Genomic DNA, 15,046 nt, shown 5'->3' with positions numbered 1-15,046 from the left:
TAATAATAATAATAATAATCATTTTTCTTAGAAATATGGATTAAAAATCAAAATAAGTCAAACCAACTAATATTTTTATAATTTATTTTCAAGTAATTATTAATAACTTGTCAAGGAAGGAATTTTTTATAGTCAAACTCATCGAGACATTAAATGTAATGGATAAAATGTTGCACTCTTACCTTTACTTGATTTGGATGACTTGTTTTTGTTAGATCTGAAACAAGAGCTTCTTGATTTGTCTTCTCTGTCCTTAATAAATTTTTGTACATCATCCATAGAAAGCTTTTGCAGAACAACTACTGGTTTGGCTCCTTTATTTAGATCTTCTACTAGTCCAATCTTCTCAACCTTATTCTTCGGTTCACCTTTAAATTCTGATTTCCTTACTTCGTGCATGACATTGCCATCTTTATCACGTTTTATTTTTGGAATGATAAAATGTTTTAAAGCCCCAGATCTTCCCCCCAACAAATAACTGGGAAACTCAGTTTTGCTATCTCCGTGTGCTTTACTACTATCCATTTTGCTTTTATTACCATCTGTCCTACGATCATCCTTACTGTTCTGTGATTTAAAACTTGGTCTATCAGTTCTTAATTTACTTTCCTGTTTAATACGAGGACTGTCCGGTCTTGATCTCTGATCTCCAGAAGACAGCTTATCCCGGGACTCACCAGACTCATGTCTGTGTTTCCTTTCTAGTCTCTCTGCTTTTGTGTTATCAGTTCTAATGATATGTTTAGAATCATGTTCTCCTTTACTTGAAGATCGCAAATATTCCGGTCTTCGTAACTTTGATGGATCTCCTCTATATCGTTCTGATTCACCTCTGTCCTCAGTTTTTTGTTTAAGGCCATCATGATCCCGTCTTACGGAATCAGAAATTGAACGCCCATCAGGCCTCTGTTTTAATGAGTCAGACCTTTCAGATTTCACCCTGGATGGATCAGATTTCATGTCCATTTTATATTTAGATATTTCGAGCTTCTTTTCCAATGAAGATTTATTAGAATCACGCCTGTTTTCATGTCTGTGTTTAGGGGTTTCTGGCCTGCCTTCATTCTTCTGCTTTGGGGTTTCTGGTCTGCCTTCATTTTTCTGTTTTGGAGTATCTGGCCTCACTTCATTTTTTTGTTTTGGAGTCTCGGGTCTTTGTCTTATTTCCTGCTTGCCATTATTTTGCTTGCCCTCATTTTGTTTCACATCCACCTGTCTATTTTCATGTTTGCTTTCATGTTTAACTTCTGCTTGCTTGCTTTCACAGTGTTTAATTTCTATCCGTTTACCCTCATTTTGTTGTATTCCTGTTTGTTTGTTCTCATTATGTTGTACTTCCATTTTTATCCCTTCAGAATCTGACTTTTTCCTTAGAGTTTCAGGGAAGTTTTCTGTTTTTAGTTTTAGTACTCCAATTACATCATCTTGGGCAATGAATAGAGAACCATCATTACACTGCTTTATCTCTTCAGGCTTTTTGATAATGTCCAAGTCCTGAGTAAGAACTGCCTGAGAGTCCGCCCGTCCGGCTTGCTGTAGATCGATACTAACCATCAAGGCTGGTCGTGACCCATTTCCTGCAGAATTTGTGTCCTGAGAAGCTGGTTTATTTCCTCCTGTAGCACCTCCAGCCTCCTGTGGAAAGGAATCTTGTTTTCGTTTCTTTAAAGGCTTATCTGCAGATCAACGAAAAATTGTTAAAAGGTGCTTATCATTTTATAGAACACTTTATGTAGACCCACAAAAACATATGTATTTTAATATGTTCATACATGATTATATACTTTGATTGATCTGGAACATTATTTGTTAACTATTTGCTAATTTCTTTGTAAACCATTTATATAACACTGATAATTGTGGAAGGAACTGTAAATACTTCAGTTATCATACTTCCTCAATTCTGAGTTTTCACAAATCTATTTGAATGTATCAAGGAAATCAGAGAAGCAAGTTGCTTACATGTATCTTCAATAGTTTAAGTGATTGCCTGAATATTAATTTATGAGTTTGGCATAACCAGCCTCTTAGTCAAAATATTCTAGAACTGAAATCTTTAGGCACCAATTTGAGCTTCATTTTTTCTTCCAGTTCAGTGACGGCCAAGAGAGGAAATATTTCTTGACCTTAAAATACCAAGTCAATGAATAAGGATTGCAGCTTTTATAATGAACAGAAAACTATTTGAAGAACCAAAATACACACAAGCAAATTGTTGTTAACCATGATTTTTGCAGATCATATGTATATATACAGTACATGGTGAACAGCAAGCCAATTTATACATCATAAAAAGCTATTATTTCAAAGCAATGAACACAATCTCTCCTAAAGCTTGCACTAATTATGCCCAAAGTTCTAAGCAGTAGTGTCATAGAAAGGTAGATTAAACACACATCTTGCAAATGCACATATATATCAGCAACAACGGGTATTGTTGTGGCTCAAATTGAATGTCAATGCCACCGAGAAGATAGAGCAGACAAATGAACTCTAATGGAGAATAATGAGAGGCAGAATCAAATGTATGTTTCTTTGAACATAAGGAGGTGGCGGATTACATTTATAGCAATTTTGTATGTTCGCTTACAAACTAAAGAAAAATATCATAGATCTGTAGGGAAAATAAGTGAAAACCTGATTGTTTCATACAATCAGTGCAAGACTCAGAAGGCTGGAGTGCCAAAAAGAACTCTGGATTATCTGCTTGTTGAATGCAAGCTTCTTTTACCAAGTGGAACAGAATCACAAATTTTACTTGCTAATAATTAAGAGTGGCAGGAACAGATAAAATTCTTCTCTATTTGTATAGAAAGACTTTGCCTAATAAAGTGCCACTGCAATACAAATAGCATTAATTTTGGCTGTACTATAATGAGTTTCATCTGTGCCTTCTATATGTGAAACAAATTCTTGAAAGATCTCAGTTCTTAAGAATGCTTAGAATGTAATTCAAAGAATCATTAGAGTAGGATTCTTCCAGACAAAGAGAAAGTCCATCAGGGAGGAAAAAAAACTGTTCCAAAGGGGAACTACAGTATCTAATACAGACATAGATTGGTTCAGTCCTGACTATAGATGTGAAAAGCTGTATTGTCTACAATAGGATGTCATTGATATTTCTGGGCCAAAATTTCAACCTGTTTAAGACGTATCTATTTTAATATTATGATATGATTGTAACTGCTCCAAGATAAATTCAGCTAGTAACTGCTAATCCTGGTTTATTGTTCTAAAGATCAATGCACTAAGATGCAAATACACATTCTAACTGCTGTTGGGTTTGGCAATGATGAAAGATTTGAAAAATCAAGATTTCAGAGATGCATGCAAAGGTTGGAAATCAAGTCTGTGCTATCATTTGGACTCACATCTGTTGCACTCAAACTGTTGTGATGAACTTGGCCCAGGATAAGGCATGAGCAGAGTCCACTTCAGCTCAAGGCTTGTCTTGGAGCAAGACCATGAGACTTTCTATCACATTCAGCATTACTCCAATGAAGTTGGTGGTCTGAGTCAGATTTAAGGAAAACTTCTCTGCACTGAAACAGAGTCAGAGAGAAGCTCACCTGTGAAAAGTGATTTCAACATAGAGCAAGAGTTTGTAATGTATAGAGAAGCCTCTAAAGACAATTTTTATGTAATAGTATCTAATAACTGATACTTGGAAGTGATCAACAGCTACCATTTAATGAAGACATGCAGTAATATAGCAAATCTAAGGGGAATAATAGTGATAAGTAAGAATAAAGGAGTATCACCAAGACATAGGCAAATGGCGAATGGTGCTAAGAAGAGTTTTTCAGACCAACAGCTGTTTACCAGACACTCAGAATGAGTACAATTGCTATCTGAAAATAAAATAACAATGCCTCTAGTCCAGAATTGGCCTCGATCTTCAGCTCTGATTCAACATGTAATACAAAAGGAAAAGTGCAAAAACTGGTAATTCTCAGTCCAATAGGGATTCAAGCTACTAATATGTAAACAATCAACTGCAAACTTCCTGTTATTTACAAAAAGAGCCACTATCTTCTAGCCTACTATAAGACTGTAAGAAAAAGACTGGGGTTCTTGTACCATTGTTCTTTTCATCTTACTAAATCCTGATAAAGAAAACTTGTGTTTGAAAAAAATAGCAGCTCAATTCAGGCAGCTCTGAAATTCCCTGTCAAAAACAATTAGTATATTTTCCAAAAGGCAATGCTGTAGCCCTTCTATAGCCTTTCAGACATGGACAATATACCCTTAATCAAGAATGGATGCTGGAGTATTTGAAAGATTCCCATAAGCAGAATACATTTATCCTCTGTAACATCTCTGTAAGGCCTATAATGCATAAAAAGTAGAGCATATCAAGTGATAAATGTAAAGATGGCACTTATAAATATATGTAGATTTTTAAAATACAGATCCCTCAAAATTGAGCTAGACAATGATTTTTTATTCTTAGGAAAAGAGTTGGGATGATATCTAATAGAATCATTGCTAAGTAAATAAAACTGATGGTTCAGAGGATAGGCCCATTTTATATATTGTTTTTAATTATTGCAGCCTAACTTTGCGTTGCTTAGAAGTTTGAGTTGCTTATTTTCATCTCATTCTAGCTAACTGTCCATGTGAATCTGCAAAGACATACATGATACTTTAGCACAATCAAATAATCTAATTTTACCACAGCAATTCACAATATCCTGAGCAATATGACTTGTTGCTTGGTCAGATGGGCATCTTTATTTCAAAAATGTTGTTATCTTTAGAAAGCTTCTCCAAAAATGTAGTGACATTTTTCCCATTGAAAATGCATATAATTCTATGCATATCCAGTAGTCTGTTCTATAGGATGATAGCATAGTTATAAAATACATTTATTTTTTTCATTTTGTCAATCAGTTACCTCTTTTTATAGGTAAAGTGTGAATAAGAGAGGGAAGGAGTACTACACAGTCCTGATTTTTGCAGGAAATCTTGGTCACTTGGAACACTAATACTCCTATCAAGACAATAGATCTTTGATTACAGTTGAAACATCAGACCAGCCTATGGCAGCTATTACTTTTCTGAGCTCAGGAAAATGGGTATCTACATACTGTTCAGTGTAGGGTTACATACCCTCTAAATGTGATACTGAGTTTTGATTACCCATTCCAATAGTGGGAAGGAAGATTTATCAGAATTGGAGTCTGATTAATCCTCTTCAAAGTCAGGAGATGCTTAAAGAAAAAAAACATTTTACTCAGCAGAAGGCAAAGCTAGAGGGAAAAGAAAAGAGGTAACAGTGGCTGAAAGCATAATAAATACAGCAACGGAACTGATGATAATGCCAGAATTATTGGGAGGAATGATACCAAAGTAATTGACAGATTAATTTAACATTTAAAGTGTGGTTGTAAAGTTGAGACTGATGTAGTGGTCTTTTGTTGAGACTGAAACAGTACAGAGAGCATATCCATGTAGCTGGTATTGCCCCAATTTTAGCACCATTTTCCAGTGTATGAATTGGAGGAAGCAGGAAGGAAATGATAGGATCTTAATATATGAAATTCTTCATAAAAGTTGTGATATTAGTTTTGACACTGATAACTGCAGCATAAGTCTTCCAATACAGTAATCAGAATGGGTGAAAATTATATATCCTGTTAGAAGAGTATTATGCAACTTCTTTTGGCTTAGAGCAAATAAATAAGTATCATAAATAGCTCCTATCCCCACATGAGATTTCCCCATGTCTGAGAAAACACATTTTCAGTGGAAAAGCACTGAAAATTCAAAGACAATCTATGTGTAGACAAAACATCAGAGTTACATGAAATTCTGGGCAGGGAATGGACAAATCTTGAAAGTTAAGTTTGAAATTGACAAATTCTTATGCTGGGGGATCAAGCTGGGCAGAGATCAATGAATTGTCCAGCTACCAGAATCCAGTTTGATAAACAGCTCCTGAGTACAATGAAGGGGCTTGAATACTGTATATACCTGAAATAATGCCAAAAGATATAGAGAGATCTCCAGCCTGTATCATCATCTTCCCCAAAAAAAGAGTGTACAAAAGAAAAACAAGTGTATCAAGTGTATGTGGTCAAATGGTACCATCTATGAGATGACCCTTACCAAGGCAGAAAAGACACTGAGCATGGCAGATAATGACAGAAACTTTCTCTCATAACCGTGTTCTAAACAAAGTCTAAAACAGATGATAAAGATGGGTTCTAACTGTTTCTCTCCCCAGAAAAAAAAGAAAAGACAAAATAGAGAAGGAGAAACATACAGATTGGTACAAATGTATGACTACAAATCTCCTCTAAAACTCTTCAAATAGGACTATATATTGCAAAGTTCACATTTCAACTCATCATGTCACCTCATACGAGACGAATGGCATATAAATTTAATAATTAAATAAAAATAAAAAACATCCCTAATTAACTGTAACCTACACATATGGATTTATTATTAACTTCACACTGTTGTGTTAAATAATAATTAGTAGACTTCTGTGAATGTACAAATTTCAATAGATTAAGCACTATCCAGTTACAAAATACCATCAGAATTAAGACAATCCCCCATATCATGTAGCCTGCTAGTTAATTAGCAATCTATTTATTTCTGATTTTCCAGGAAGAAGAGTTTTATGCAAGACATTCTAACATTTTGTGGGAGTAGATCACAAGTTTGAGATATTTCAAATTTATTTTTGCCACCCTAATCTGCATTTCAAAATGTAAAAATTGTATTTAAATTAAATTACTATAGTTTAGAATTAGATCTTCAAAAAAATGACAAGTTCATGTACTGTGCTCACTTTGGCATATAGTTGAGATAATGCCTAATGAGCATAATTTGAATACATTTGACTTATATGAAGCAGAAACTGGAAATTAAAGTAGAAAAGTAGAATTTTTTATCTGCAGAAAGCCAATAAGTAACTCCAGCCTCTGGCTCAATCCATGAAAGAAAATATATGGTACGGAAAGCACCATCTGGTCATGCTCTCCAATGATGGTTTGTTCACAACCTTAAACAGCTTTTAACCTTGAACAGTTTCTAACCAATTAATAGTAGATTTATACATATTAAATTCATTTCATAATTCACTAGCTACATACAAAATTCTCTATATGATTTCAGACAATGCTACAAATAAAATTTCATCTAGCCTTGTAACTATGCCACTGTAACAAAGCAAAAGTGATATTTATTTTGTATACATTAAAGGTAGTCCTCGATTTACAACCATAATTGGGACCTGAATTTGCAGTATTGATGTGGTTATTAAGTGAGATACACCAGATTTTATGATCTTTTTGCTAGATTTCTTAACAGAATTATATGGTTATTAAGCGAATCCAGCTTCCTTCATCAATTTTGATGAAGGTTGTAAATGTCAATCATGTGATCCTAGGACACGGCAATTATTGTAAATACATGCTGGATGCCATGCATCTGAATTCGACCATGTGACCGGAGGGATACTGGGATGCTGTGTTGGTCTTAAGTGCAAGGACAAGTCATAAGTTACTTTTTTCAGTGTCATTTGTTAAATGAATGGTTGTAACTTGAGGAGCACCTATATTGACTCATGATCCAACTACGACCTTCTAAACAATTTTCTCTTGAAAATTGGGGCCAGATATAAGCCCCCAATATACAATAATATTTACAGGTAGCCCTTGACGCATGACCATAATTGGGACAAGAATTTCCGTTGCTTAGTAAAACGAGTTTCACCTGGTTACAACCATTTTTGTCATGGTTGCTAAGCAAATCACTACAGTTGTAAAGTAAATCATGGAATTGTTAAGTAAATTCAGTTTTTCCCCATTGACCTTGCTTGTTGGAAGACAGCTGGGGCTCCCATGATCCTGGGATCTGCAACCATTATAAATATATGCCAGTTGCCAAACGCCCAAATTTTGGTCATGTAACCATGGACATGCTGCATTAATCGTAACTGCCAAAACTGGTCATAAGGCATCTTTTTCAGTGCCATTGTATCTTCAAATAGTTGCTAAACAAATGGTTATAAGTCAAAGACTACCTGCATAAGCTTTAATCTTTTTTTTACATTTTCATGAATTTCGGCCTATGTTTGATATAACTTAGATATAATACATTATCTTGTTCCAAGTAATAAATAAAATATTCAAATGTAATAAAATCTGTATGGCTCATGAAGAATACCTAAGAATAGACTAATTTTAACAATAATATAAATACTGTTATTTCCAGATATGAATGTTTAAATAATATCATATAAATCCTTCAAAGTTTTCTAGTTCACATTTCTCAAATTATATCCTGATACTTTCACAACAAAAACCTTGCTACAATCTCAGTATGTTCAGTTCAAGAGGATAACTAAGCCTCTTCCATAATGTCAATTTAATCAATTTAGCAAGGTTTGTTCTGAATAAGTCAATGTTGTCTACTAAGCTCTCTTCAAGTAAAAAAAAACTATACAGACTTTTTTTAAAAAAATCTATTATTAAAATATACTGCAATAAGGTAAAATTTTAGGATATAATTTACCAAGACTGTATTTTTGTCATTTAGGCAAAGATGCAACACAATATATTTCTAAAAAGAAGAGGCTGAACCAATTCTAGTAACATTTAATAATTAACTATGTATCTTTAAAGCAAGTACCCAATTTAACTGAAAATGACTGTTTGATGTCAAGTACTTTGGTCTACGATTCTAGCACATAAAATAAGATTGACTATTTGAAACTTTTCTTTGCATATAAGGAGGAATTGAAATCATATGTTATTGTTCAATTTAAGATTTCAGATATGGTATGTTCCTATATCACCAATTTTGCAATTCAGTTGTTTCAATTAATTATGCAATGCATTGTCTTCTTTTCTGAAATTACCTGGAATTTTTGTGCATAATCTTCCCTCTGATTTCCAACACTTAATAGCTTCATCAAAATGGGACTACTATAAGATATGCTCCCAGGATTATAATGGTTCCAGACCATATAGATATCTTTGTTTATTGAATTGCTATCTGGATTTTAAATCATACTGATCATTTGATCATGTTTTTCTTCCATTCTCAACTATATTTAATATCAATTTATGAATGTAAGTCAAGGTTCAAATATCAAACTATTCTTTTCCCTCCATACTTTTTTTTCTGTTATAAACAGATCTCACACTATCCTCTGATCAGGATTGATTTAGGAAGCTTCATCTGCCACCTTTCTTCAGATAGAACTCATTTTGTTCCAGATTAGAGAAAACTATTTTACATAATGGTACACTGCAGGTGTTAATCTAGGACCAGCCATTTGTTGTTGTTGTTTTTTTCCTTCCTCCTGTCTTCATTCATTTCCAATTCATCTACAATTATTTTTCTGGAAGCCCTATTTTTCTTAATACACTTTAAATGTTTCAGTATTTTCTCAAGAAGTATTTCTAAAACATCTTCCTTAAGAGGAAAAATAAAATTTAAATCTCTTTGCACCACAAGAAAATTTCAGAAGATGTTGCAGTCCTCAAAAATTTGAGGTAATAAATCTAAGGCAATTTCAATCCCTACATTCAAATACAATGAGATTTATTCCTACACTAAGGATTTGGAATTAGTCAATCATAATTCTAGTGTTGATTTGACATAGATCTTTACAACGTGTCTTTGCCCTGATTCATGCACCAACAGTAAACCATAATATGCTTTGCTTGATTCTAGTTTAGGATGCTGTGAAGGCAGTTTTAATGTAATCCTTGGTTTATGACTGTATTGACTGTCTGAAGTTACAACGGTGCTGAAAAAAGTGACTTATGATTGGTACTCACACTTATAACCATCACAGCATCCCCATGGGCATGTGATTGAGGTTTGGGTTCTTGGCAATTGGCATACATTTATGGAAGTTGCAGTGACCAGGGGGCCACATGACTGCCATTTGTGACCTTCCCAGCTGGCTTCCAACAAGCAAATTGAAAGTCAGATTCACTGAATGACCATGTGATTCACTTAACTCAGTGATTCATTTCATGACCACAGCAAAAAAAAAAAAAAGGTTGTAAAACTGGGCATGAGTCAGTTAACAATCACATTGCTTAGAAATGGAAATTCCTGTCCCAATTGTAGTCTTAACTGCCTGTATATGCTAAAGCACACTTAAGTACTATAGCTTTTTGTGATTTAGGAATGTAGACTGTGAACAGTTATGGTTTGAGTAACAGGCCATTTTTTTGTAACTGCCAGTATGTAATAAGAAATAACTATGTAATAAGAAATAATACTCTCCTACAATTATTTTGAAGCTACCTGCTGTGCATTGTCAAAAATGTATCCCTACAGCAATTGTATAGTATCTTTACACACCAAGGATATTCAACTATCTTTTAGACTACAAGTATTTTTACCTTTGTCTTGCACTTCTTTTGAAAACCGTTCCCTTTCAATAGCTGATTCCCGTTCTATCCGTTCAATTTCAGCCAACGCATCCAATTCTACTTCATCATATGGCGTAATAGTCCCGTGCTGTGAAACCTGTGGATGTGTCTGTACCAAAGGATTTTGAGGTTGTTTTGCAGAAACTGAAGTGTTCGGTTGTAAAACAGGCACTTGTTGCGCCTGGAGGAATGCTGTTTGTTCATGCTGCGGTAAACACTGAGCAGCATTTAGAGGCCTATTAATATCCTGTGGAGTAACTGGCGTTTTAGATGTCTGTCCTGGATACTGCACATTAAAAGAAATATCCCCTTCCGATGCATTACTGTTTTCCAAACCAGAAAGCATGTCATCTTGCTGGTCCATATCTGAAGATCTTATACGACTGAGTCTTAATGTAAGTTTAGTTGAGTCCTTGGATGGAGAACTAATAATATCATACATTGCAGCTTTTTCAGTCTGGTCTTTTTCATCCTTGACTAATTTCATTTTCTTTTGTTTCTTTTGCTTTCTTTCTGGAGAATCTAACAATATGTCTGGGGGAACATCTCTAGGTGATGAATAAGGTGGAGGCTGAGATGGAAGTATTAAAGGTGGTCTTGATCCTAGAATAATAATTTAGAAAAACTGAGTAGTTATGTAGATTCATATTTTCATGACAGCACACACAATGTAACAACCTTTATTAACAATCCATATTAATACATATATACGTATTTACAAAATAAAAAATGAGCTCTGAAAATAAACACTACAACAAAATCTATGCCTACCAATCTGGCAATCCACATCTAGCAGAAGAGTCATTCTTAAAAAATGCAATACTTTTGACATAATACATTCACATTTCAGTTCAAGCTGCGAGCTATCAAAAACAAATATTAAACAAAAACCAGCCAATGCAAAGTTAGCACTGAAATGGTTAGTCACTCACTATAGTGATGAAAGCACAAATATAGAGAATAAAACTCCATTGCAATATACACACATAACATCAAACATAAAAAGCTTGCACATTTTATACACAGGAAAATATTTTTTAATGGCTAGCAGATTACTTGCCTTTGCTTTTTTTAGTGATTAACTGAAATCATTTATACATACAAATTATTGTATATTTACATACTTGACAGTAGTTGCCATAACATTATGTACATTAGGTTATTGTTTATAAGCATCACATCCTTCCCAATGTTCAGACAATATATTTCAAAGGAATGAGCAAAGTAGATTTCCTATCACATCTTTTAATAAAACAAATTCTTTTCTATGACAAACTTTTTACCTTATTTTAGTCTCAACAAAATACTGGGATATCATCTAGAATCCATTAAACAACTCAAGTGGGGATAAAATTAATAAATAAAATTTAAAAACAAACAATTATTCTAATAGTTCTTTGCCAACTAAAATATTTCCTTTTTTAGTTATGTCTTCCTGTTCTTCAGAAAAAAGGTAGGAAAGGATTACTAAGTTATATGATGCTGTTGCATTTTCAACTAGCAAGCATCACAGATATGAACATTTAAGATTGATTTAAAACATCATAGTCTGTGAAGCAAGTAGAAGGCACTTCTTAATAAGATTATAATATCTATATTTTAAATTCAAGTACACTTCAAAAACAATTATATATATATAATCATAAGAAACATTATGTACTCTTGAACTTTAGAAGCTGGAAGTTTCATATTTATTTATTTATTTTGCATTTAAAAATGAATTACCTAGAGAACACAGTATTAATTAGAATATTAAGTATTCTTTAGAGAATAAAAAAGAATATACAACTTATGTTAACAGCACTGAATCATTTGCATATGTATTCATCTCAAACTGATGGAGAATCCCTAATGAAAACTTTCCTGAAAATAAATTATGCCACTGAGCAAGCTGCATAAAAGGACTATGGAATTGCTCTTCTACATTATTTCAAAACAAGCTTCTAATAAATCTGCTTTGAGTGTAGTTATTTTGGACAAGACTTCAGTTACATTGACCATTTACTTCCATGTAACCTTGAGATATTACAAAATAGAAATCAGCAAGGGAAATACTTAACCTGAAGTTCTGATATATGCAATCTTTTGAAAAATATTTTGCAAATAAATACAGCTAAAATATAGAGGAAGACTAGCATATAGACTACAGCTCTATCTAGATTCAAAAACACATTTTCCAAATATTTTATCAGGTAGCTTGATCTACCTGAAAATTTCCTTGATTGATTATCTTTAGAAAGAACCTTTCATTTTTATTCACTAATACTATTCTTAGTTCTTGAACTCCAATCCATAGTTGTTTTTTTTATAAATTTACTAATAATTTTATCTAAAATAGAATGGTTCGTAGAAATCTATAAGGTTCAGAAATTCAGAGATTTCACAGTACGCAAATCTTACAACACTTTTACAGATTTAATGAACTACAAATCTATTCAAAGCAGTCACTTTAGGCTTGACAACAAAAGGATCTAAAAGAAGGACATACAATTGTAACGTAACTAATTTGAATGCATAAATAAATAAATCATTTTGCACTGAAATATTAGAGCAAGGTAGTATTTTATAAACTAAACTTCACAAGTGAAACTGACAAATATTTAACATTTGGCCTGATGCCACATACTGTACATAATCGATTTAGTCTTTTAGGTATTAAATGTTCACCTCTCCATTAAATAGAAACAAGCCGTAAATTACAAATGATAATTCAACACATTTAACCCCACAAACATTTTTATATCTTTATACGTAAATTGCCCTCAATAAATTTGTCTCACTTCCTGGAAGAGGACAAAGGAAAATAAACTCAAATTTGAGAAACTGATTTGATTATATTCTACTATATAAATACTTGTGTATTTTTTGGATTTATCAGTAATTAATCTACCATAATGTAGATTAATGTACCCTAATGGCTCCGTGACAATGATTATTAAAAGAGTAAATACTTACCTCTAGCAAGTTATCAAAATGTGTACCAGAATCTTGGGCTTTTCTTAAAATCAAGAGGACTTTTAGAATGAATACATAAGTTCTAATACACAAAATCCTAATATACCAAAAATAAGTTTTTTTGCTCAGTTTATACATTTCTGAGCAACAAAAGCATATTTCTGGTTTAACAATATGGAGATAAGTAGAATGGAAATGAATCATTTTTGAAGGCTCTAAGAAAAGATCAGTTACTATCCAAAAAGTAAATAGCCATCCTTTCTGAAAGGATCTCTCTTATAAAGTAAGCACAGTATTAATGTTGGTTCTAGCCTTTATTATAGAAAAGAAATAAAAAATCCAATGAGTCAAACAAAATCAGTATGCTTAAATCAGTATGCTAAAATTCACTTAAAAAATCACAAAACTGTCTACAATTCTACAACTAATTAAACTAACTTAGTAGTGATTTATATAATTAAATCACTTCCACTAACCTTTTAATACCAAGGGTTACCAGGTATAGAAATACTCCTCCCAAAAACATATTAAGGGACAAATACTTAGAATATAATTTAAGGTAAGAATTCATTGAGTTATTGAATTTTTAAATATCATACTTTTTCAATTCATAAAAATAATATAAAAATCTGAATGTTCACTAGATATTTAATAGACAATAAAGTAATCCAAGATTTTTTTTATCTTCTATATAGCAGCCTAGTCAATGAACATTCTTTCAGACCACCCAAGAAGAGTTTTCTAGATGAAGTAGATGAATGATCAAGATAACTCCCCTTTTACTTTTGTCCTGTAATTACTATTGTCAGCTTAGCATGTACTAAAGTGAAAATCAAAGCCAAAGTGAATATGTGCGTGTATATTTTTAAATATGTATATAATTAATTCTCCAGTTGAAAATACCTTTCCTCTAAAGTAGAACTAGCTTGCACAATTGATGTTCCTCACAGGAATAACATGTTTATTTAGAGATCCATTTAGTTGGAAGACTGACACAAGTCTTTACAAATCATACTATATTTGTTATCATCTGTTATTGTAATAAAGAAAATAAGTATCTAGTATTGCTAATAAAATTTAATTAGAAAGAATTAAGATAGTATTATGATATTAATTATTAACTATTAAATAAAAGTTTCATGCATAAAATCAACAACGTCAGAAGTCCATTTTTTTAAGAACAAGGATGGGCAATCTTTCAGTGATCAGGGGCACATAGTTTTTTTAAAAGGATGTTTTTTTGGTTTTAAATACTACATTTGCTGAATAGTGACATTATGACTTCAGAGAAAGGCAGAACAAAGATCTTCAGACTAATTGGTGAAGGGTTGATTTGTATCTCTCTGTAACACCTATAAGTGATGGAATAGTTTGAAACTTTGAAAGGCAGTTGAATCAAATAATTCCTTTAAAATCATTCAATGCTTCAAATCTTGAAAATTGCGTATGTGAAGACAAACCTTTTATCAAATTAACTGTTCAAACCAAATAGACTCAATAGTGAAAGTAAAATGACTGTTCAGATTCTTAAATAGTCAGATCACATTGATTCATTAGATCAGGGCTCAAACTCTTGCCCCACGGGCCAGATGCGTCACGCGCTGGCCACACCCACACTCGGTTGAGTGAAGGGGGAAAAAGTCCCAAGCCATCACATGATGCTGCCGTGACAACGTGAG

The 15,046-nt window shown here is 32.9% G+C and overlaps 1 protein-coding gene across 5 annotated transcripts in view; it reads right to left on the bottom strand.

The window, feature by feature from the left end:
• The window catches only part of NIPBL (NIPBL cohesin loading factor), a 162,790-nt gene that overhangs the window by 58,902 nt on the left and 88,842 nt on the right, over positions 1–15,046 (bottom strand). For 3 of the 5 annotated variants that reach the window (XM_034442384.3, XM_034442383.3, XM_060690708.2), the window contains exons 9-10: positions 10,383–11,015; positions 183–1,676 (exon numbers count right to left, since the gene is read on the bottom strand). In XM_034442384.3, coding sequence (XP_034298275.1) covers positions 183–1,676; positions 10,383–11,015 — 2,127 coding nt within the window. The remainder of the gene's footprint in view (positions 1–182; positions 1,677–10,382; positions 11,016–15,046) is intronic. The other 2 variants (XM_034442385.3, XM_087888224.1) reach the window with 1 other exon arrangement.

Source organism: Pantherophis guttatus, chromosome 2 (genome assembly GCF_059756535.1).
Source record: "Pantherophis guttatus breed Tessera chromosome 2, ASM5975653v1, whole genome shotgun sequence".
Lineage (NCBI taxonomy): Eukaryota > Metazoa > Chordata > Lepidosauria > Squamata > Colubridae > Pantherophis > Pantherophis guttatus.
The sequence above is the reverse complement of the archived record's forward strand: the minus strand, read 5'-3'. Positions and strand labels throughout refer to the sequence as shown.